At 34.3% G+C, this 22,934-nt stretch overlaps 5 protein-coding genes across 6 annotated transcripts; 2 read left to right on the forward strand and 3 right to left on the reverse strand.

Annotated features, from left to right (window-relative positions):
* Nucleotides 1–1,428: 1,428 nt before the first annotated feature.
* On the reverse strand, nt 1,429–3,702 carry LOC108775969 (tubulin alpha-1 chain). Of its 2 annotated transcripts, XM_018542445.1 has the most exons (5): nt 3,512–3,698; nt 3,029–3,245; nt 2,117–2,946; nt 1,722–1,885; nt 1,429–1,648 (listed from the first exon to the last, which is right to left on the reverse strand). In XM_018542445.1, the coding sequence occupies exons 1-5, from the start codon at nt 3,512–3,514 to the stop codon at nt 1,522–1,524; spliced, it is 1,341 nt and encodes a 446-aa protein (XP_018397947.1). In that variant the 5' UTR covers nt 3,515–3,698; the 3' UTR covers nt 1,429–1,521. The 2 variants fall into 2 exon arrangements, with proteins under 2 accessions (XP_018397947.1, XP_018397948.1); XM_018542446.1 differs by lacking the exon at nt 1,429–1,648 and having other exon boundaries at nt 1,761–1,885; nt 2,125–2,946; nt 3,512–3,702.
* A 299-nt stretch (nt 3,703–4,001) lies between these two features.
* Nucleotides 4,002–7,946, reverse strand: ics (ras suppressor protein 1). The gene is made up of 8 exons (XM_018542448.1): nt 7,799–7,946; nt 5,649–5,699; nt 5,451–5,571; nt 5,254–5,372; nt 5,104–5,186; nt 4,856–4,970; nt 4,652–4,784; nt 4,002–4,250 (listed from the first exon to the last, which is right to left on the reverse strand). The coding sequence occupies exons 1-8, from the start codon at nt 7,944–7,946 to the stop codon at nt 4,166–4,168; spliced, it is 855 nt and encodes a 284-aa protein (XP_018397950.1). The 3' UTR covers nt 4,002–4,165.
* A 2,105-nt stretch (nt 7,947–10,051) lies between these two features.
* Nucleotides 10,052–11,869, forward strand: LOC108775914 (uncharacterized). The gene is made up of 5 exons (XM_018542377.1): nt 10,052–10,072; nt 10,417–10,638; nt 10,839–11,162; nt 11,248–11,484; nt 11,675–11,869. Exons 1-5 carry the CDS (start codon nt 10,052–10,054, stop codon nt 11,867–11,869), a joined length of 999 nt encoding a protein of 332 aa, XP_018397879.1.
* A 1,012-nt stretch (nt 11,870–12,881) lies between these two features.
* Nucleotides 12,882–19,681, reverse strand: LOC108775975 (protein SMG7). The gene is made up of 7 exons (XM_018542453.1): nt 19,635–19,681; nt 19,361–19,430; nt 18,906–19,244; nt 17,226–17,965; nt 16,990–17,133; nt 13,827–15,838; nt 12,882–13,465 (listed from the first exon to the last, which is right to left on the reverse strand). Exons 2-7 carry the CDS (start codon nt 19,390–19,392, stop codon nt 13,241–13,243), a joined length of 3,492 nt encoding a protein of 1,163 aa, XP_018397955.1. The 5' UTR covers nt 19,393–19,430; nt 19,635–19,681; the 3' UTR covers nt 12,882–13,240.
* A 67-nt stretch (nt 19,682–19,748) lies between these two features.
* LOC108775976 (NUBP iron-sulfur cluster assembly factor, mitochondrial) lies at nt 19,749–22,050 on the forward strand. The gene is made up of 5 exons (XM_018542454.1): nt 19,749–20,005; nt 20,149–20,446; nt 20,970–21,301; nt 21,378–21,751; nt 21,881–22,050. Exons 2-5 carry the CDS (start codon nt 20,300–20,302, stop codon nt 22,048–22,050), a joined length of 1,023 nt encoding a protein of 340 aa, XP_018397956.1. The 5' UTR covers nt 19,749–20,005; nt 20,149–20,299.
* The last annotated feature ends 884 nt before the right edge of the window (nt 22,051–22,934 follow it).

The raw sequence follows: 22,934 nt of genomic DNA on the forward strand, positions 1-22,934 counted from the left end.
GTTGTCCTCGCTAGTTGATGCCGACTTGTCAGTGTTTTATTTTACGATTTGCTTTTCTAAGAGAGGAAGACAAATTTTTCACAATCCAGAGAAATCCCTTGATACAACAAACTATTTTCGAGCTAAAGGGGCGACGTGTCTGGCTCTTTTAAAGAGTTAATTTTTAACGAATACGAAAGAAATGAGGAGGAGAGGAAGAGACCTCCCCTTCGCGAATATATAACAGATGCGCAATAAAGATAGTGAAAATCTCTAGTCCAGCGAGTGGCAGGCTTAATCTGCCAATCCAAAAAGTATAATGAAAAAAACAAGATAAAAAGCTTTTTGTTTCTCTAAGTGAACGAAAGAGGGAGAATAGGTAGATACAGGGAAAGAGACAGAAACCGGGAAATTTTATAGATACGAAAATATGCAAATTATTACGCGCGTCTGCCAACGAAGGCGCGCCCAAGATTCTATTAAAAGAATATAACAATAGATCATTATTATTCTATTGATATGATAGGACGAGATAAGGAACTGTTCCAAAATGTCGCTGGTGTAGCGACGATAGAGGTGAAGAAAGATAGAGTAAGACAATTGCTTCATAATAATTACGAATGTTTATCATTATCATCGTTATCGTTGTGATCAGCGTAATTAGTTGTCGTGTTAATTCTGTCGTCAGCTTGACAGCACCTCGATCATCGCTCTTACGTTTTTACTTTGATTTACTATCGCCCTTATTATAATTATATGATTATGCGACTAACGACTATTTAATTTTGGCATTACTTGCAGAGCTTAGTATGTCTGTAAGAAAAAGACAGACTACATTTCTTCCTTGCAATGTCCTGTTTTAAATTTCTCGTGTATCAGAGTAATACGCACAAGTATATAGGGGCCATATTCTCAAAAAATATCGCATATGAAAACATTCAAAAATAATATGGTATGTGTTACGTATATTATAGATTTCCAATATTTTCGAACACGATATTTTTTTAGAATAAATCCCCTAAACGTTAATGATTTTTAAATCACACTTTACTACACTCGAAAAAAGGGGAAAAACAAAAGTTTTACGCGCCATGCGAGAATTTCTCCGACCGTAATGTAAAGATGCCGACGGAAATTTATACATATGTAATATAATTCGCGCAGCCGTGTGCTGTTCCACACAATAAAAAGCCTATAATGTCTACGAGCAGTGCCCTGTCTTTCATTTTCCTTTTCTGTCAAAATTTTCCTTTAAAAATTTTCCATTAAAAACTTATATAAGTTCCCTTAAGTTTCTGATCAAAGAATATTTAAGAATGGACTAAAGTTCAGATTCTTTTATTACATCACAAAGACGTGCAAAAGCTCATATATCTAAAATAAAAACAATACACATAAAATATATACAAAAGGACAATAAAACGATGTAAAAATTCTACAAAATTGGTGACCGTATAAAAAAAAAAAACCATTCATTTATCCCACGAAAGTACATGCGTTCTTAGTGCACGCGATTTGTCACTGCGAGTCTTTTACAGGTAATTAAACTTCTTCTTCACCACCGACATCCAGGGAATCCGTGCCGACTTCTTGATAATCTTTCTCTAACGCGGCCAGATCCTCTCTGGCTTCGTTAAATTCACTCTCGTCCATGTTTTCGCCGACGTACCTGACGTATTACAATTCGTGAATGGGCATAATCCATGCGAGTCTCTGATTTCGTGAAATAAAAATGAATTTACCAATGAACGAAGGCTCGTTTGCTGAACATAAGGTCGAATTTTCGGTTCAGTCGGGCCCACGCCTCTGCAATCGCCGTGGTGTTTGCCAACATGGCCATGGCTCTCTGCACCTTCGCCAGATCACCGCCCGGTACTACAGTTGGTGGTTGATAATTGATGCCTACCTATTATATCCAAATGAAATTAATACAATGTTGGAATTGATGTTAAAAGCTCGGTGCGAAATATTGTGAAATAGAAAACTATAGATATAACCAAAAAAGTAAACCGAAATTTATATTCTGAAATTCTTTCCAAGTTAATAGCACACGTAGTAGAACTTTTAGAAACTACAATTTATAAATTATTGTAAAATTTTTGCTAATGTCATAAAGAAAAATTGCTAGAAAAGAAACCTTGAAACCTGTTGGACACCAGTCGACGAACTGTATCGTTCTCTTGGTTTTGATAGTCGCGATGGACGCGTTGACATCCTTTGGTACCACGTCGCCTCTATACAGCAAACAGCAGGCCATATACTTGCCTTTTCGGGGGTCGCACTTAACCATCTGCATGGCCGGCTCGAAGCAAGCTGAGGTAAGCTCCATCACGGTCAGCTGTTCATGATAAGCCTTTTCAATAGACACGATGGGTGCATAGGTTGTCAGAGGAAAATGTATCCTAGGATAGGGCACGAGATTCGTCTGAAACTCGGCGAGATCGATATTGAGGGCACCGTCAAATCTCAGGGAGGCTGTGATCGAAGAGACAATCTGACCGATTAATCGGTTCAAATTTGTGTAAGTTGGTCGCTCGATATCCAGATTACGTCTGCAAATATCATAGATTGCCTCATTGTCTACGAGGAAAGCGCAATCCGAATTCTCCAGCGTACTGTGAGTCGTCAGGATCGCGTTATAGGGTTCAACAACTGCTGTGGAAATTTGCGGTGATGGATATATGGCGAACTCCAACTTCGCTTTCTTGCCGTAATCCATGGACAGTCGGTCCATCAGCAGACTAGCGAAGCCGGATCCAGTACCGCCGCCGAACGCATGGAAGATGAGGAAACCCTGGAGACCACTACACATGTCAGCTATTTTGCGAATCCTGTCCAGTACAAGGTCGATAATCTCTTTGCCTAGGGTGTAGTGTCCACGCGCATAATTGTTTGCAGCGTCTTCTTTGCCAGAGATCAATTGCTCGGGATGGAATAGCTGATGATATGTTCCAGTGCGTACCTCATCTAAAAGATGACAACGAAGAAGTAATGATATTGATATATTGATGCAGTCTAATTATCAACTAACCGTCGTAATTGAACTTACCTATTACTGTTGGTTCGAGATCGAGGAAAACTGCTCTAGGTACATATTTTCCACCGCCTGTTTCACTAAAAAAGGTCTGGAAGCCTTCATCGCTCGAGCAGGTCTGTGGTGGCAGCATACCATCAGGTTGTATGCCGTGCTCCAAGCAATACAGCTCCCAGCAAGCGTTGCCCATTTGCACGCCGCCTTGGCCAATATGGATCGAAAGCACTTCGCGCTATCGATTTTGATTAATCAATGTATCTTATCGCAAATCTACACTCTTTACCGTTTTAAAATATCACAACAAACTATATCTAAATCCCTCACTATTTATATTTTTTAATTTTGAATTTATGATTCCTAATGTTTGTAACTGTATCGAATTATGATAACACATATCGATCCTAAATCATTCAGTATTTTATTATGCGAAAAAACGTGATTGATGATTTTTGAATTGCTAAATCTGCGAATGAATAAGCTATATTTTTCGATATTTACCATTTTGAAGACTCGCTAGTTTGCAATAGGTGGGATAAACGAGCGTTATTGGCACCGGAAATGTTTGACACGGACGATTAATGACGAGACGATTTGTTTTGCGATTTTCTTTCTTGTTGCCCAGAGAAACGGCAAAATACAAATGTAAAAATCTAGTAAGCCTCAATTTTTTCAAGAATAGAATTTTTTAATAAAGTATCGTCGATGTTACATAAAAAGAATTGAGTTAAAATATTAAAGTTCTCAATCATTTAGATATATGAAATTCGCTTTTATAATTTTAAGATAAAGAACAAAAAAGATAAATGTAAAATTTTTTTTATACGTACATTTTTTAGAAATAAAATATAACGTATTATGTATGCATATGTATATATGTATATTAATAGACAATTAAATAATATATAAATAGACAATTAATTAATATATAAATAGACATTAATAGATAATTAATAATGTATAAGAATGTTATTAATGTGCATTACGCCTCTTGTGTCTCATTAATTCTATTTCTAAAAGGCACCATTTAATTCTTGAATTCGTTAATTAGCATAAATAAACGATTATTGGCAGTATATGGCTTGTAAAAATAATCTCCGTACAAAAGATTAGGCAGGAGATAGTATTTGGTCAAAATTATACGAAAACGACAATTCAACGAGCACGTGAGATTTTCTTGCTTTTATCGTTCTCAATATCAGGTGGCGGACCTTTGGCACTTTGATGTCGATTGTAAACGCTGAAAAGAATTACAAATACTTATTCAAGACTTCTCGATCAATTACAGAGTGCTACTCCAAACTTTGACTAAAGCGTTACAAGCTCAAAAATTATAAGAAAATTCGTATAAAACAATAACTCAGAAATTTTCATTCTTCAAAATATTTAATGACTGTGTTCAGCAAAAGTCAACGCTTAATAAACGTTTTTCAATTGGATTATATTTTAGATTTAGAGGAATAGTCCTATCTTAGCGAAGAGAACTTCCAACATTTGTGAAAGAGACATTCATCTACTGAATGTAGCCAATGAATAATTTAAAAATTACATATTAATTTAAAAATAATTAATAAAGCCAATGAATAATTTAAAAATTACATATTAATTTAAAAATAATTAATAAAGCAATCTAACACCTACTATCGGTACGTTTCCGAGCGAATGTAGTCCATTACATGAGATATGCCCACTTGCAGCTGATCACCGATCGGAGTAACCCACGGATTGAATTCCATTCGGAACACTGCTTTGTTACTCACTAGATCCAGATTCCCTGTAATATCAATTATACAGTATACGTTCTATTCAACTACTACAATACACACATTGCTGTATTTTATCTACCTATCTCGGGAGGCAAAACCGTTAAACGATTTCCCTGAATATGTAGCTCCCTGAGACGTGCCAGCTCTCCGATCTCTTTCGGTAATTCAATCAGATCGTTCTCCCTCAGTACGAGCTGAAATGTTTCATTTGAGAGAGTCTCGTCGAAAGAAACGGGATATTTTCTTATAAAGTTGTATATATATATATATATATATATATATATATAAAATTACGTATAAATTATAAAAGCTCTAAAATCCTCTTACAATCTGAAGATTTTTCAATTGGCCGATTTCAGGTGGCAGATACTCGAAATCATTGTCGGCGAGATAGAGTGCTCTTAAGGTCTCTAAAAAACGGACAGATTAATGCGACTTTTGTGAAGAAGCGCGTTAGGTGATCTAACCACGACTGACCCATCATGAAGAAATTTCCAGGAAGGTTCTTTTCGCTGAGATTGTTGTACGTCAAGTCTAATACCTCGAGGACTGGAAACGCGCCAAAGCCGCGAGGAAGCACGTCTAACCGGTTCATTCTGCCAGAAGTTAAACACTCTGATAAATTATCATATAGAAATAAGGACATATTCTATAAAATATATATAGATACTGACCCTACATTTAGGATCCTCAACTTCGGCATTTGTGATAGAGATATAGGCAGCTCGGTGATGTGATTGTTAAAGAGATTCAATATCTCCAGGTTGACTAGATTGGCGAGACCTGGTGGCACCGCTGTACCGAAAACATTATTATATATTGATTGAATTATCAGGCAATATAAATTGTGTTAAACTTGAAGACACTCTCACCTTGAATTTTATTGTGACTTAGCGTCAGCCTCGTTACATTAATCATATTCACTGAAACATGCAAAGGCTTTTGTAAACTCATCTTCAGTTTGTAATATATTTCGAGAATTTATCTCAATGATGATTTGATTCACAATTAATTATAGGTTTGTTTTTTAACTAAACTAGTGTACATTTCTCGAATTTAAACTAAAATAGGTATCTATATGTTAATATTATCTGATTTTGAGGGTTTTTTCTCAAAAACTGCATGATTTATTTAAATAAGATAATTAACGAATACCTTAATCAAAATATTTTCATCATTGCGAAACCCTCAAAACTAAATCACACATACATAATATATCTATTTTGCTTAAGAAATAGATCAAAAAACTGCACTCATTAGCTACAGTTAACTTTTAAATCTGTACCAAATAGTTTTTTTTAGAGACACTGTAATTACAAATCCAAAATAAATATTATGAATACAGATATCAAATTAGATGAATATTTAACAAATATATATATATAAAAACAACCATTTAACAATTATATTGAATTTTGTAACTTCATCCTTGAGTTTGTAATAAAAAAACATATAAACATATTGTTTTGTATAAAGAAGAAAAACGGTCTAAATCGAGCGATGATAAGATAATTTTATATAATAAATTTCTAGTTTACAATGTTAATACAACATAAAAATATAAAATATATTAAAAAATATAAAAATAATATCGAACGCTTCGGAACTCACACACACACACACGAGTTCTTTTTCAGCGATTCTTATAGATGTTACAAGTCATAGAGATGAAAGCATAATCTTACGGTCTAAGCGACATGGTGTGGTACAATTTGTTTGAAGCAGAGTTTCTCCAGACTCTCCGTCATCTCTGACCATAGATTAAATTATGATCACAATTTTGATGAATATTTACCTTTAATTTGTTTTTTTGTTGAGCTCTATACGATTTTTTTTCACCGAGTTATTCAACATTGAAGCAAAAGTGATTTTTTGTTTTAATATTGATTAATTCGATAAAAAAAATCGTATAAAGCTCAATAAAAAAGAAAATTAAAGGTAAAGGTTCACGGTTTCGAATGCTGTAAACCGAATTTTTATGCGATTTTTAATTTACGTCATGGAACTTCTCAAAGTTAGTAAAAATTTTTGAGATTAAGGGGATGCTGGAGTACCGACGGAACACTCATTTCATATTTCTCATGCCATTTCGTTTTCCTTATACAGAATAAAAATTCCTTCTCCAGAATAAAAGAAAAAACACAAATAAATGCGGAAAAGTATAAACCGGTATGAGAATCCCCCAAAAATTGTAAATTACAGTTTTCTGTTATCATGTAGGTTTTCTTTCTTCATATATACATACATTATATAAACGAATGCAAGCATATATCCAAATAAAAAATACTTTCCCGTTTGACTAATTTATAAGAGTATCATGATACCTTTAAATTATGATTTTAAAGTTACAAGAGAAATGCAGCACGAGAAATACGATTTGAGTGTACATAATCTTACATTCAAGCGATATATAGAATATAGCAGAACAAGAACTGTACGTAACGTTTTACTTAATGGCTTATTTAATGTACGTAATATTCTACTTAATGCATGTAAATATTTTCTTGATGTATGTAACATTTTAATTGGAATTGAAAATCTGTTTTGTCGTAAAAAATTATAATCAAATCGAAATATCAATTACCATTTTCGAAAGTAAAGATTTCAATTAGAACTTTTGAAAATTTTTGAACTTAAAAAATGAAATAAAAGCGAAGATGCTGAGTACAAAAAGTGTGCAAGTAACGGAAACTAGAAAATGGAAAAAGAATTTTCATTAAATGTGTTAACATTTCAGTAATTAAGCTAATTTCAGTACATCGAGCTTCAACATTTGCGTTCGCGGAATATTATCTTATTTTTAATTGTTCGTGATGCTATTCTACATCAAACGCGAAGTGTCAAATTTAAAAGGCAGAGAAGTAAGCGCGCGCGCGCACGTGAATCGCCCACGTGATCAGATTCCGCGCAGATGGCCGTGATGTGGATCACGGAGCGAGAGGCCAGCGACAAGTTGCCTAATTTGGCGATCTCGCAATGACGCGTGATGACGCGCGCGCGAGGACGCTTGGATGAGACTCACGCAATCCCGGCATCTCCTCGAACGTCGCGATGCCTTTGTCCGCGAGATCCAGCTCGGGATTCTGGATTTCCCGGGCTTCGTCCAGCACCTTCTTCGCCTTCGACATCTTCCCCGCAGGAATACACGATACTGGCGCGGTCTGATTCATTGCGCGCGCAAGAGCCGTGCCACGCACGGCACACAGAGTCAAGGAGCGTTGGAGTATCTGAGGAGTCGGCGTCACCCGTTATTATATAATAGTAGTGGTGTAACGAGTTTTATGTGTTTATATAGATACTATTCCGGAATGGTCTGTCCCGTTCCCGTCATTCTCAGCTCGTTAGATGGCGGTTCTTGTGTGTTTTTTAAATATTTTAGTAAGAAAAAAAACTTAAGTAACAAAATAAAATAAACGTTGAATTATTAAAAATTTTGGGCTAAAATTTGTATTTTCTTTTTTTCTTTGCTAACAAAATTTATCACTGATATATGCCCTATTTTTATACATTTATAAAAACAAAATTCATTATCTTATGCTACCTTATAATACACATACTTTATCCAAGAGACACTTGGAAATATCTTTAGGACATTCAGAAAGGATAGGAACGTTCACTGGATATCTTTAGAACATCTCCGAAGAGAAAGAGAGAGAGAGAGAGAGAGACATTTATCAACTGTATAATGAATATGAATTTAACTATGAAAATTTAGTTTTACTTTTAAGAAAATTTTGATTGAACTTTGAAGGAAAAGCGTCATCTTAACTAAAATAGAAATATGCTAGAATGTAATTAATATGCACATCTAATATTAACGAATTAGGGCCTATGCATTATATTTATTCCTGTTTCTGATATTTGTTCTAACAAGTATTATTACAATACCATAAATATATTAATATATATACAAATATATATAATATAAATATACAATAAAAAAATAATTTAAAAAAATTTGTATTGTATAATAAAAATATTTTTCCCTGTTTTCAATATTTGTTAGAACAAATATTAGAAACAGGAATAAATATTAAATAAGATTTTAATCTATCAGAAATTAGTTACACCGAAATATCGATTTCTAATATAGGTTGAAATTTTAATATTTATTTCTATTTTCCTAAAATATTTTCCCAATTGTGCACAGAAACATAGATTTGATTGCTATTAAAGTTGGAATCACATGCTCAATTTCTTGATAACGATAAGGCCGAAATCAGACTACGCATTAAAAATTGAGATTGAAGATTGAAATATTTGGCCAATCAAAATAATAGAAGCAAAAATTCCTTTATTCTCATTGGTCAAATTACAATTTTCAATCTTTAATCTCATATAATCTTCAATGCGTAGTTAGCGTAGTCTGATATTCCAGTTTCTATTGGTCTATTTTCTATTCCTGCACTAAAGTGCTATTTCATTTGTGCGTGTTTATCGTACGACAAAACAGGGTCGATTGTAGCTGTGTTCCAAAATTGACTGCCATTATTGAAAACCTATAGTTTATGTTACGAGCACTATAGGTTTTTAGTACTGGCAGTCAATTTTGGAACACACACCACAGTATAACCATACTGTGCAATCGACTCCGAGGGTATCGATTATGTAACTTTTTCTCTAGGGCGGAAACGTAAAAAGTAAAAATTTTTTGCATGTATGTGTGTATATGTTCATACATCATTCATAAAAATTTTCACTTTTCACGTTTCCGCTCTAGATAAAAAGTTACATGATTGATACCCAGGACAGAGGAGGAAGACAAATTGATCGGGCAGACGATTGACAGCATTTTTAGAATGGAAATAATTGTGCTAATTCGTAGTTTTTGACAGTATCTCACGGAGTATTAATACTCCGTGCAGTATCTTTAAATGTCAGACTGCATGCATCGAAGCAATAATACGTGCATACTTATCATTCAAGAATTGAGCATCATGTGATCTCATCTTAAGCGATGTTCATCTTTATCCATTTTTCGATTACTGTCAATCTACAAAATCTCGCTACAATTCTTTGAAGTATTTGATTAATCAATCAGAAGAAAGAATTTTACATATTGACCAATCAAAGAATGCTTTTCCAGTTTTACTAGCAATTTTATTTTATCGTAAAATCGTGGCAAACCTGCGTGCAACGTGTGTTGGGAGAGAAAAACGGGGAATTCCGCGAAAGAGAGCTCAGTTTTGTTTATGATTACCGGTCGTTTGTGACTTCGTCTCTTCAAAATAATATCGCTTTCTTGCATTTCGAACTCCAAATACGCGCAATCACGATGGAGGAGATTCGAGTCATGGTATGATATTATTTACACTGATATTTTCATGCTAGCGCGATTTCTTTTGCGAGAATCCTATTCTCACACTGTAATGTTTTCTTGAACACATTATCGAAATTTAGCTGATTACGATTACGGTTATGCAATCGAAATAAGTACATTAAAAGTGATTCAAATGTATTTATATGAAAATATAAGAGTAAATATTTAAAAGATAACATTCAGAAGTGTTGAAAATACAGATAATACAGATGATAAATATAAATGGCATATATTAGATTTGTATTACTATACAAGATATTGGCTACGTGTTCTGTAATTGTATAATTATTGTACTGAACGACTGATTCTGATTGCTTCAGTGGTGTGATATACTGGAGGAATTGCTCCAATGTCCCGTATGTTTAGAAGCAACACAAGGTATAAAAGACCAATGTGTAAACGGACATCACATATGTAATCCATGCAGGGTGCAGCTGCAGGTGTGTCCTATATGTAAATCTGCCTTTATAGGGACAAGAAATTTGGCGGTAGAACAAATTTCAGCTAAATTACAGGATATAAAGGTATGGTTTTTATTTCTGGTTATTTTATTTCTAGTTAACATAGCAGTAATAATAAGAAGGGACAAGAATAATGCAAGATTAATACAAGACAATCTTAACTCAGATATTTGTCTATTTAGATTATCACTTCCGTAAAATAATAGAAAGGTATATAATATATGTATATATATATATGTGACTAGGACAAAATAATTCTAAGTAAAAATATTGTTTCTTAGTTATCCCTGTTGCATCCATATCATGTTCTCAATAGAAGAATCCTACATAATAAGATTTGTGTGGCTACTCAAACTGATAATATTTGTATGCCTTCCACTGCTTCTCAAACTGAATCTACAAATCAACCAATTGTTCCAAAAAACGAACAACAAAGATCAATATTAAGTTTGGCGCCTAGAGTAGGAAAAGGTTCATATCCATGTCGTATTGGATCTTGTATCATGGAACTACCACATGGAAGAATGATTGGCCATTTGAGATATCACCATAAAGATGTATTTTTTGAGGTACAACACGTAATCAAGTTTATGAATTTGGATCTTTAGGAATTATAATCAAGCTCCTCTTGACATATTATAATTAAGCTTTTCAAAATTGCAATTTTGTTACGATTAATTGTTATTATAGTTCAACGCAAAAGATAATGTACTACAAAAAAAATGGGGTCTGGAGTATATCTTGAATCGAGATTACGATTTTGCATTTCATATCAAAGAAATGGGCTTATTTTTTTTAAACATCTCCATAAATCATATGGGTGATCTAATGGCTTCCTTACAAATTGTCAATTGCATCGCTGTATGTAAACAATTCACATATACATTTGAAGCAATTGGGGCATTAAATGCTTCTTACAATGGCCAGGTAAGATTATATTCATTGCTGTTTGCATAAGATATTGATTTGTTTTAAATATTTAATATTTTAAAATAAGATTATAATTTTATAAATAATCATAAGGCCTCGTTAACAGAATTTTTAAAGCAATATTTTATGTTTAACATCGAAGATAATAATAACGCGACATGTTAACACAACTCATATTTTCAAACAGGTGAAATCTTGCAGAGTATCAAGACAATGTCTTTCTAATGACTGTTTGTACATACGTGAGAATAACATGCGCCACTTAATTGATCATAAAAATTATTTTCACTGCAATCTAACGATAAAGCGTAGAGTTGATTACAGAACAATCACCGCACAAAATAATCCAATGAATAGTCGTGATAACATAATGAATAATTAAAAAAAAAAGCTATATAATTTTTATTATTGTATAAAGAAAAGGATAACAGTAAAATGATTATTTCGTCAATTTGTTTTTTTTTTAACATGTAATCTTTTTTTATATAAATAACTAGAGTTTATCTTTCGATTCAGCATGAAACAATTTTAATTATTCATTATGTTATCGATTCCTGTATTTTTATAAACTGTCGATGTAAGTAATTCAAGCAATTTAAATGTTCATCGAAAAAAAATAGTGTACTTTTAGATCATTTTAGATTTGCATCTCTCAGTACTGCCTAATTGATAAACTAAAGAGATTAAAAAGGGACTAATTTTATTGCGGATTGCAGATATAGATGCAATCATAGATATAAGATAAGTATAATTTTTCACCAAACGTTTTTAGTTTAATAATTTGTTATAATCGCAGTTAGGCAGTTCTGTTTGTAAAAAAAAAAAAATAGGAAGGGAAAAAAGTATTGCTTGTATTTTTGCCTGAAACACTTCCTATATATTCTTTCAGTAAATTAATGTCAGAAGTTTTGATGTAGAATGAGAATTTCAAGAACTTTATCGCGACGAAACGAAGGAAAACTTCGTGATGTATGAATTATGTAGTCACGACGTATGTGATATAACTTACATATAATATTACGGACAGAAAAGTTATTAATGTATGATACTTCTATATACGAAATAAAGTTATTACTTTAAAAACGAATTCAACCATAATTGTCGTCCATCCGTCTGATTTTCAAGTATACAATCTCTGCATTCGGGTTGTTGTAAAGTCGAAACACAGGATGACTCGCGCCGCTCGATCAGGTTTGATAAGTGAGACGTGTTTATTGTGTCTTCTAAATACGCCAAAGATACAAAGTCATGCGCGCGTCACTCGTAATTAGTGTCTACATTTTCCTTTATTTCCTGTACTAATTTAACGTTTTGCTAAGAGCTACCGCAACTGTCGCACCTCTAATACTTTTTTTCTTGTTTTTCTATTTATTCCCATACGAATTAAATTGCAGTTGTGAATCATCATTCGACAAACATTTGTCTCTCGCTTTGCTTTGCTCAATTTGCAAAAAATCTACTCCGAAAATGTATATACCGAGTATCTCATAGATCTCGTATGTGCAATTGAAAAATAACGAAGATTATATTACCCCTGTGCATATCATAATGCTCCGAGGAAGACGCTGTACCACAGTCATCCTCAGTTATCCGCTCTTTCCTTACATATCTTTTGAGAATTTCGCATATCTCTTGTCAAATGGTTAAGGTAATTATTCGTCGCCGCGCACGCTTGTGGTTACTTAAATCGGCATACGCTAAACGCGAAATTACACTCTGCTTGGCCTCCTCAGCGGATTCTCCGCGCATCCCTTCAAGTGGTACCTCCTTCGCGTAGCGACTTTTGTTGCTCTAAAAGCCGCTCTAACGGGGAAGGACCCGGACCGGACCACAGAGATTGCTGATGGAGCCGTGTTTTCATCTGATCTTGATTGGTCGAGCCCGAATTAATCGATGTATTTACGGTACTCCAAGTATTGCCACTGAACAAGGAGTAAGTGTTGCCGGTGCTCACTGCTTGGGACGGCTTCTGTTCGAGCTAGAACATTATTATTTAGTTATTCAAGGTATAAAATATTTATAAGATATATAAATCTCTTAATACGACATAAGAAAATCTCATTTTTATACTCAAAATTAACTTCGATGTTAAATAAATCTTATAATTGCATTAAATTAAAATTATTAAACAATTACTACATGAAAGGCTTTATTAATTATATCATGTATAATATATGTGATTTAAAAACTAATTTTTTTAGTTTTTAAATCACATATTTAAAAGTTTAAAAATCTTCTAATATTATAGAAATATTTCTTTCTTATTTGTCTCAATATACTGTACAATATATTTTTACTGTATACTTTGTAGATACCTGTATTTTGAATGACGAGCTTACCTCAAACAATCTAGAATCCTCAAAGCTATTTCCTCCTGCCATAAGATGTCTGCCATGTTGTCCGTTTTGTTGTTGTGACTGATAATTTTTGCCTGGTGTCAATGGAATTCTACTCGTATTTCCAAGAGTGGGCGAATCGCTCCAGTTCGAAAATGTACTATCATTCGAATCCTTCATGTGCATCTGAGTCGTTGCATTGCTAGTCGAACCCCACCAGGCAATTGGTGGTTGAGGTGGTCGATTGTCCTTCCACAAGTTAAAGTGCTCAGTCGGCTCGTAATTGGAGAACATGTAATTGTTCGCCACAGATTGCTGTTGCTGTGGCTGATTCTTAGTTACGTTGACCTGATTCGGGAATGGGAAATCTAGTGCGTCTGAATTCTTCTTGTAAAAAGAGGGTGATGGTTGATTTTGCGACAACGGTTGTCCAAAGGATTGATTCTGATTGAAGTGATTGAAGTTCAGCTGAAAACTTGACGTGTTAGTCGGACTTTGTGAATTCGCCAACGTCGTTAAAGTTTGCTGCTGAGAATCCTTTTCATATACAGACAATCCCGACATTATTGCCGACATGTTTGCCATATTCGAACCATTCATATTTAACTGACTGTGCATGTCGCTTGGTCTGGGATTACTCGGGATCATGGTCTGTTGTTTTTGTAGTCCCATCGAGTGATTTTGTTGCTCCATGCTCATACTTGATTGCAGTCCCATATTGTTGGTCTGCAAATTCATGCTTTGCGGTATCATATTTTGTTGAGCAGATGATCCCAGCTGTATGTTTTGCTGCAACAACTGGGCTGGACTGTGAGATACAGTTTGCGACACCCTCTGATGCAATGGCCTACTCTGACTGATTGTATGATGTATTCCATTGATGCTCTGCGGTATCATTGGAACTGACTGGCTATTATTATCGAGTTGCCCTTGCATTTGATAACGCAGTGCATTTGCCAGCGGCGATCGATTCGCCATGAAGTTCTTGGCGAATTGCGGATTCTGCACGTTGAACGATTGATTCGTGTAACAAACCGGTCCTAATGTCGATGATGGTTGACCGCATTGCGACGTCATATTAGTGTGCATTTGTGGAAGATTTTGTTGAGCAACTTGCTGAGTTTGTTGCTCTTTGGCTGTTAATTGATTTACTTGAGTGGGCATCGGAATGCTAGGTGGCAATTTTGGGGATCTTTGTTGATTTTGAATTAATAAAGACTGGTTCGGACTGGTAGACTGAACGAGTGGCATCGCAGACAACCGATTCTGAACGTTAATAAGGATGTTATGTGTATTGACAGGTTCATTAATTTTGGGTATCTCTGAAATTAGTGTCGGTTTATTTGCAGCAGATGTAATCGGTGGAACGGTCACTACTTTTGCTTTTTTATTACTTTCTTCTTCAACAATCACAGGTGATATATTTTTGAATGTCACCTGCTTCTGCTCATTCTCTGCACGACGCATAATTGCCTGCATTGCTATATTTTGTCGTGGTTTCCTCGTACATGGAAGAGAATTTGTTTCACTGTTGCTCGTTTCTACGACATTCACGGAGGAATCTCGGTTTCGTTCTAAGGAGCCTTGCGGTTTAAGAATACCTTGGAAAATTTTCTTATCTGCAAGAATCTCGAGATCGGTTTCTATAGAACTCTTACTACTAGCTGCTTCGGACAGTACCGGACTCATCGATGTATCGAGCTGCTTGTCCTTGTTTAAGCTGAGTTCTTCGAGTTCCTTCATCAATTCATTGCTGGGCCCAGTGCCATTGCTCATAGACGTGAATTTGTTATCGCCGGTTGTCTCCTCCGTCATAATTGAGATTGGTGTCGATCCATTAATTTGATACTGAGCAAAACAATGACCCAGATGCAGAATACGTACTGCCCGTAACTTGTTTAATGTTGCGACATCACCTTCCAGCGCTGTATTTGTAAATCTTAGATTCTCGAAACTCTTCTCTAACGGTAGAAAACCCTGAAGGTCACGATCTTCTGGCAGTGGTACTGCAACATCTGTTCCATATAACATTATAAGTATCATCAAATATTATTGTGATATTCTAATATATAATATTCAATACTAAAGACTGTTAATGTAAGAACATAACTAATACGAATACAAAGCCATTCTAGCTTAGATCTTTAATTGCTTATATATAAACTACCGCGGTACTATCACGAATTAACAAAAATTAATAATTAACTAATGTACGTAGTCCCCCCAAACTGTGTACCGAACAATCGTCGGTCTTGAAACGCAACTCTAATAATCTGAAAATACTAAATCTGGAAATAATTCTTCTTATTGCAAAAAATATTACCTTCTTATTGCAAAAAATATTAAAATATTAATAATATTCAATTGTATATATAACCATTAATGTAAGAACATAACTAATACGAATACAAAGCATACCTATAACATCTAACTTGGATTTTCTAATTCTAATATATTTTCCAGATATCTATAAACATATGTCACATACTTTAGAGTGTAAATTATATGTCTGTGAATACATATTATTACATATAATAATTTGTTTCGAAATGCTTGTTTATAATATATATATTTCACAATATACATTTTCTTAAATTTATTAAATTAAATTAATATCCGCTCAAATAAATTTCCAAATTAAACTTAATATACCTTCCAGGTCAAGAACAACTAGTATAGCTCAATTTGTTCTTGACCTGGGAGGTATATTAAGTTTAATTCTTAAATTTATTTATTAGATATGTATATGATGATGACTTTTATCTCCTCATGTGGAGCGTAGGATATCTGTAGATCTCTTCCCCTTTTGTCCGAGGCCCATATTCGTTTTTCGAATCAGATTGTTTTGTGGGTGATTGATCCACAGAATCCTACCTTCAGTCAGATATTAGAGACAAATATATACTGATGTATATTGATGTATAGGACCTACAATTTAACGCCGAATCCGAACGGCGCTGATGATCATAGATCTTTTGATCACAAGATGGAGCCATTTTTTGGCTCATTAAACGCGAAAATCGCGTTTGGGCGCACGTGGGATTGAACTCGGGTCTACAAATCGCGAGTCAATCGCATCGAGCGGTGAGCCACTCGACGCCACAGATATGTATATAAATTGCCTATATAAATAAAATTACCTAATAAATAAAATTCAGTTACTTACATTCATCATATTTAAAATCCACTACACAATTCTGCAATGCGTTCAAAAGCACGCAAAGACTGGGCCATATCTGTAATCTTGATGTAAAAGCAACTTCCTCCAAAACCGTTGGTTTTATGTTGATCCAATCAAGGCACAGTTTTACTATAAAAAAAAATATACATTACATTATATAATTTGTTTTACAGTTTTACTAAACTCATTAAAAATAAAAATGCAAATTGCAATATACTTACTAGAAGGCAAGGCAAAATACTCGATGATAGAGTTCTTCATCGTGTAAACGGGTAGCAGCAAGGCAGACAAAGTACCTGCAATTAGGTCCAGTATACAGTCGCGAGCGAGTTTTTTATCGTTCACCATTTGCTCATTCTTGAGTAATTCCACATTATCGGTGCCAATTCCAGCTGTATGTTGCAAAGCATACAGATTAATCACTAACATCTGTACGAGCATCCATGAACTAAAGCTCTCAGTAGCTACCAATGCGGTTAGCGTTTCCGTCAATTGCTTGCTATATGAGCATGCTAGTTTCAAATTGCCAAGAATGTGGACGATTCCATGTAGCTTGAGAAAAACAGTGATATATTCCTGAGAATTCAATTTGGTCTTGCTGTTGATATTGAAAGATTTATCGTTCAGAGCAGAGGACAGAGTTGTGGCAAGATTTGCTGCAGCGACAGGGAAAGGATGTTTCACAGCTACTGAACGTGCGTAGTGAAACACCGTGCCCAATTTATTACCACGGGAAGCTTCTAGAAGCGCCAATTGATTATATGGCTGTCCACTCGATGGTGACAATGAGACAGCATGTCTGTAAAACATTTCAGCTTGTTTGCTTTCATTTCTGTACCGTGCGATATCACCCAGATGTACAAGACAATATTGGCAAGCATAAAAGCAAGAAGATTTGTGAGGTGGAGATAATTTCTCAACGGCCTTCCATGGAGATGTACATCCATAAACATAACCTTTCCTGTAAAAAATGATAGTGTTCTCTCGATGATATATGCATAATTGCGATACTACAAATCTAAATTTATTAAAAATATAACAATGATATTTTAGAGGGCTATTTAGGAGTCTCAGTGCAGTAAGAAGAGCGCAAACATTAAATTCTAAAATATACTTTACTATAGTCTAGAAGTTACAAATTTATTACAAATAAATTCTTGCAAAATACTTGTTTAAAAATGTCACTAACTGCCATCTTTTATATAGGGTATTTGAACTATTAAGAATTTTAAATAACATATCTAATTTTCAATAAAAACATAATCTGCAAATCTCAAAATAATGGCATAAATAAATTATTAAATATAAATATAAATAAATTAATTAAAAGCCTAACCTACAATATGGCTTTGCTTTCCGTTTCTTTGTTTTTATCTTTTGCTTTTTTCTCTTTTGGCAACTATTTTTTTAAAATTTTATTTGTGTTTCTTGTTTCTTCCAAAATTTATCACCTTTTTATTTCAGGCAACAGAAAACAAAGAAACAGGATAAGAGGCAAAAAAATAAGAAATAAAAAGTAGTAAGTAAGAAATAAGAAGCAAAGTATACATTATGTGCCTTCCAACAAGCAATACAGTGCGACACAGTGATTATCTCATCCTTGTTTAACATTGGCAAACAATAAGGACGTATTGATACACTGTCACACCGTGTCATGTGTGTCACTTGTTCGAAGGTACCCATTGTAGATAATACAGAATCTAAGAATAATTTTTAATTAGTAGATCCATAATTCAATCTTAATGTTTAACCCATAAAACAAGATGCTAAGTAAAAGATATAATAAAAATAATAATCTATTATAGAACTCTCTAATGCATAAAAGTTTTAAAAAAATCAGGTCTGGTAAAGAATCAAAGTAAAGAAACAAAATAAGGAAAAATTATGCAAAAGATGTGTACCTTCTAAACGGCAGATCTAAATCAAATACAGTACAGATTTCCTGGAGCAAGGTTAAGTAGAAACCACTGGCTGCTTCTAGGCACCAACTAAGCAGTGCTTGGGACTCGCCTCGCTTGGGATTCTTCCTGTCCTTGGCCTGTGACTGCAGAGTCACTATATAATTCTTAAATCCAAGACTCCACAGCTCCTGCTCAACCTTCTTGTCCAGAGCATATTCCAGATCAAGTATAAGGACCTGCTGATATATCTTTTGTAACTGCTGCTGGCATACCCAGGCATCGTTGTCATTAAGCAGATCCTTACAACGTTGAACTTTATCCTTTAAAGGTTCCGCTTTCCTGTCAAATGTATTCCGTACGTTAATGGGGAACGCAGATCCGAAAGATAAATTTACGTATTTGTAATCGATGATGCATTTACGACTAATAACATTTGTGATTTACGCGAATCTTACTTCAGAGCCTGAACGGCTGCCTTTAGGCCCATATTCCGTCTTCCCTGCGGTCAAATGTCACGTTCTTCACCTACACAATTTATCACACTGTTAGTATCATCCTGATCAAGAGAAAAGAGGAAATCTTAGTTTCGCGAGGCATTTAATTTTGCAAGAAATCAAGATCAATCCCTATCTTAACCTCTCATGAGAGACAGTTTCGACCTTCAGTCGCGGCTGTTATCGGTAAATTAAATTTTGGACGAAGTAGAAAAATATTCGTGAGCAAACGTACGTTTCATCATCATCAATCTGGAAGGGAAAAAAACCGACTGTGCACAATACGGTTGCAGGAAATCGCGACGCAATTGCTCGCGCTCGGCAGAAAGTTGACTAAGTGGCTGCCATTTTTTTTTTCCCCAGCGCACCAAAAGCACAAGCGTAGCTCGTTACGAAGTGCGCTACGTAACTCTAACCTAACCCTAACGATTTAAGTCGACTTTGTCGAACGTTTTCCGTTCTGAGAGTGAAAAAAATCATTTGAAAAAAATCGTAATGAGACCGTGATGATTTATGCAACAACTCCCGTTGTTTGCCACAACGGAAATGAAATTACAACCGGAAAAGTGTAGGTTAGGACAATCAAGGGATGATCAGACGGAATGTGTATGTGCATGATTTTTTTATTTACATTTACGTAAGCGCAAGTGTAACTAACGGAGACGAAGTAAAATTGAAGAGTCGAAGAAAATATTGACGGAATGACAGCGAATGTTTTGTTGATTCATGCAATTCTTTTTTTGTTATAGGAACATTAGACGGAAACTCGTGTCACGTTCAAGAGTTTATTTTTGTTTTTTAGACAATTTCTCAAATTGCTTTATGTCATACGGGAAAATGGACAGATTTCGAAACGTTTTTTATTAACACGTCTCTGTTTTTTGTTATCTTCTTGAATGTATGATATATATATTTACGATAAAATGCACTACACATTTGAATGCCGAGGTTAGCCGAGGTTACATGTCGGTGAAAATGTCGAACGTCATCGTGAGGCCATGCTTCAGAGGGTATTTAAAACCCCTTCAGTATCTGTGGCAACGACAAGTAAGTATGCAATTGTTCTTCTGTAATTTTGCATACAAAGTATTAAAACATAAAGTCTTATACTTTTTTCAGAGATGTTAACTTTTGATTTATTAATACATCAATGATAACATTATAAGGATTAACATTTAAAGAGGACTTTAATTTATGACAAAATTGGTTTTTTAATTCTCGCTCTGCAATTTGGGCCTTTTTTACACAAGGAAAAATTTATTCTTAAATTTTTCCTTTATTTTTCAATTTTTAAAAATAAAGATTTTAACATTTTAGTTAAAAAATTATTTGTTAGTGTAGAGATGTTGGAAAATACTCTGAATATTTTAAAATTTGTTAAAAGTCTAAAACAGTAGGAATGACTGGAGACGAAAGATCTAAATTATAGATGGAACAAGTAAAAATATTATAGGAAGATTAATTATAATTATATATAATCATAATTGTATATATTTAACCATAATTTAGTATTTTCATTAACAACTTTGTCATTGTTAGTTATTTCTGTTTTCTGTGTATTTTATTTCAGCACAGCACAGTAATTGATTCAACCAAGAATAAACAACAGAATCTAGAAGCTAGACAGAAAGAAATCATGGCACGTGGCCTTCCAAAACGGAAACATATAAAGGATGTAAAACAAATTTTGCTTATTGCTTCTGGTAAAGGTGGCGTTGGGAAATCGACAACAGCTGTGAATTTGGCAACTGCTTTAAAAATTATTGAACCAAAGAGGTCCGTTGGGTTACTGGATGCTGACGTTTTCGGTCCTTCTGTACCTCTGATGATGAACATACATGAATCGCCTGCTTTAAATCAAGAGAATTTCATGGAACCTCTTGTAAATTATGGTGTGAAATGGTGATTAAGACATCAGATGCTTCAGATAATCAGATAAATGGGGATCATACTCTATAATCTTACATTTCATGTATAGTATGTCCATGGGATTTTTAATTGATGAGAAATCACCGGTAGTTTGGAGGGGTCTCATGGTGATGAGTGCATTGGACAAGCTAGTAAATCAGGTAGCATGGGGACAACTTGATTATCTTGTGATTGACACTCCTCCTGGGACAGGAGACACACATCTCTCTCTAATCCAGACTCTCTTTATCACTGGTGCGTTGTTAGTAACAACACCACAAAAAGTTGCGCTAGAGGTGACTAGGAGAGGTGCAAATATGTTCAAGAAGTTGAACATTCCTGTCATTGGTATTGTGGAAAATATGAGCAGCGTTATTTGTCCAAAATGTATGACGGAAGTGCCTCTCTTTGGTAATGCTACGCTTTCGCTAGCTAAAGAACTAGGTATATATCAATAGTTATATTTATAATTATTAATAAGCTATAAACTGAACTGTACACATATAAGTTGTAACTATACGAATATTTATATGAAAAGTATATTAGTGTTATTTTTTTGTTGGCTTGTCGTAGATGTGGGTATTTTACAGAAGATACCAATGCATGAGAGCATCGCAGAAAGTTCAGATAGCGGTAAACCGATTGTCCTAGCAACACCAAATAGCAGGCAAGCAGAAGCTTATAAAGAATTAGCAGAACATGTTGTTACATTTTTAAATAAACAGGAAATAAATAAAGAGTGATAAAATAGAATAATTAAAAAAACATTTTTTGTATCCTCTGTATATTAATAATGGAATATTACTATCACAGTAATATCTAAATTATTATATATTGACTTGTAATGGCATATTTTTCAATATATACATACATATCTTTAAAAAAGTAATTAATATAATGAATATTTTATGCAATATATAATAGATTACAATCTTTTCATAATAATTATATCTAAATAAATTTATATGCGGTTATTAATTTTTCTTTTAAATTTGTTTTTTGTAGCTAAACTTTTTATATTCTAAACTATTCTAAAGCCTTTATGTTAGTGATGCTAGAAATTGGTTCATCTCGGATAAAGAAAAAATTGATCAACAATATTAGTTTAAGTAATCGAATTATTAAAAAAAATGGTTTGTCAATTTTTTTCTGTTAAACAAGGTTTAAATACAATAGGTGTAAGATATTAAAATTGATCAATCACAGTCAAATGTGAGACGATTAGTCAATGGTCGCGTTCAGCAGACTCAACAGTTTTACAACTGTTTTATGATTCTTTGCTGAGATAGGACTATTCCTTTAGATCTAAAATTATAATCCAATCAGCGAGACGAATCATAAAACGGTTGCAAAACTGTTGAGTCTGCTGAACGCAACCATTGGCTGCGTTCAGCAGACTCTACCGTTGCGGAGCAGATCCGTGAGCGCTCACTGTTATTGGTATATTCGTTTAGATCAACCAATAGTAGCGAGCGCTCACAGATCTGCTCCGCAACAGTTGAGTCTGCTGAACGCAACCAATGATTGGCTGATTTTTACGGTTTATACCTACTGTACACTGAACGCCATACGCGATAAGCGATGAGCGACGAGGATTATTCAATGAAAGATTTACTTTTTCTCACGT

The sequence above is a fragment of the Cyphomyrmex costatus genome, unplaced genomic scaffold, assembly GCF_001594065.2.
Source record: "Cyphomyrmex costatus isolate MS0001 unplaced genomic scaffold, Ccosl1.0 scaffold330, whole genome shotgun sequence".
Taxonomy (NCBI): Eukaryota; Metazoa; Arthropoda; class Insecta; order Hymenoptera; family Formicidae; genus Cyphomyrmex; species Cyphomyrmex costatus.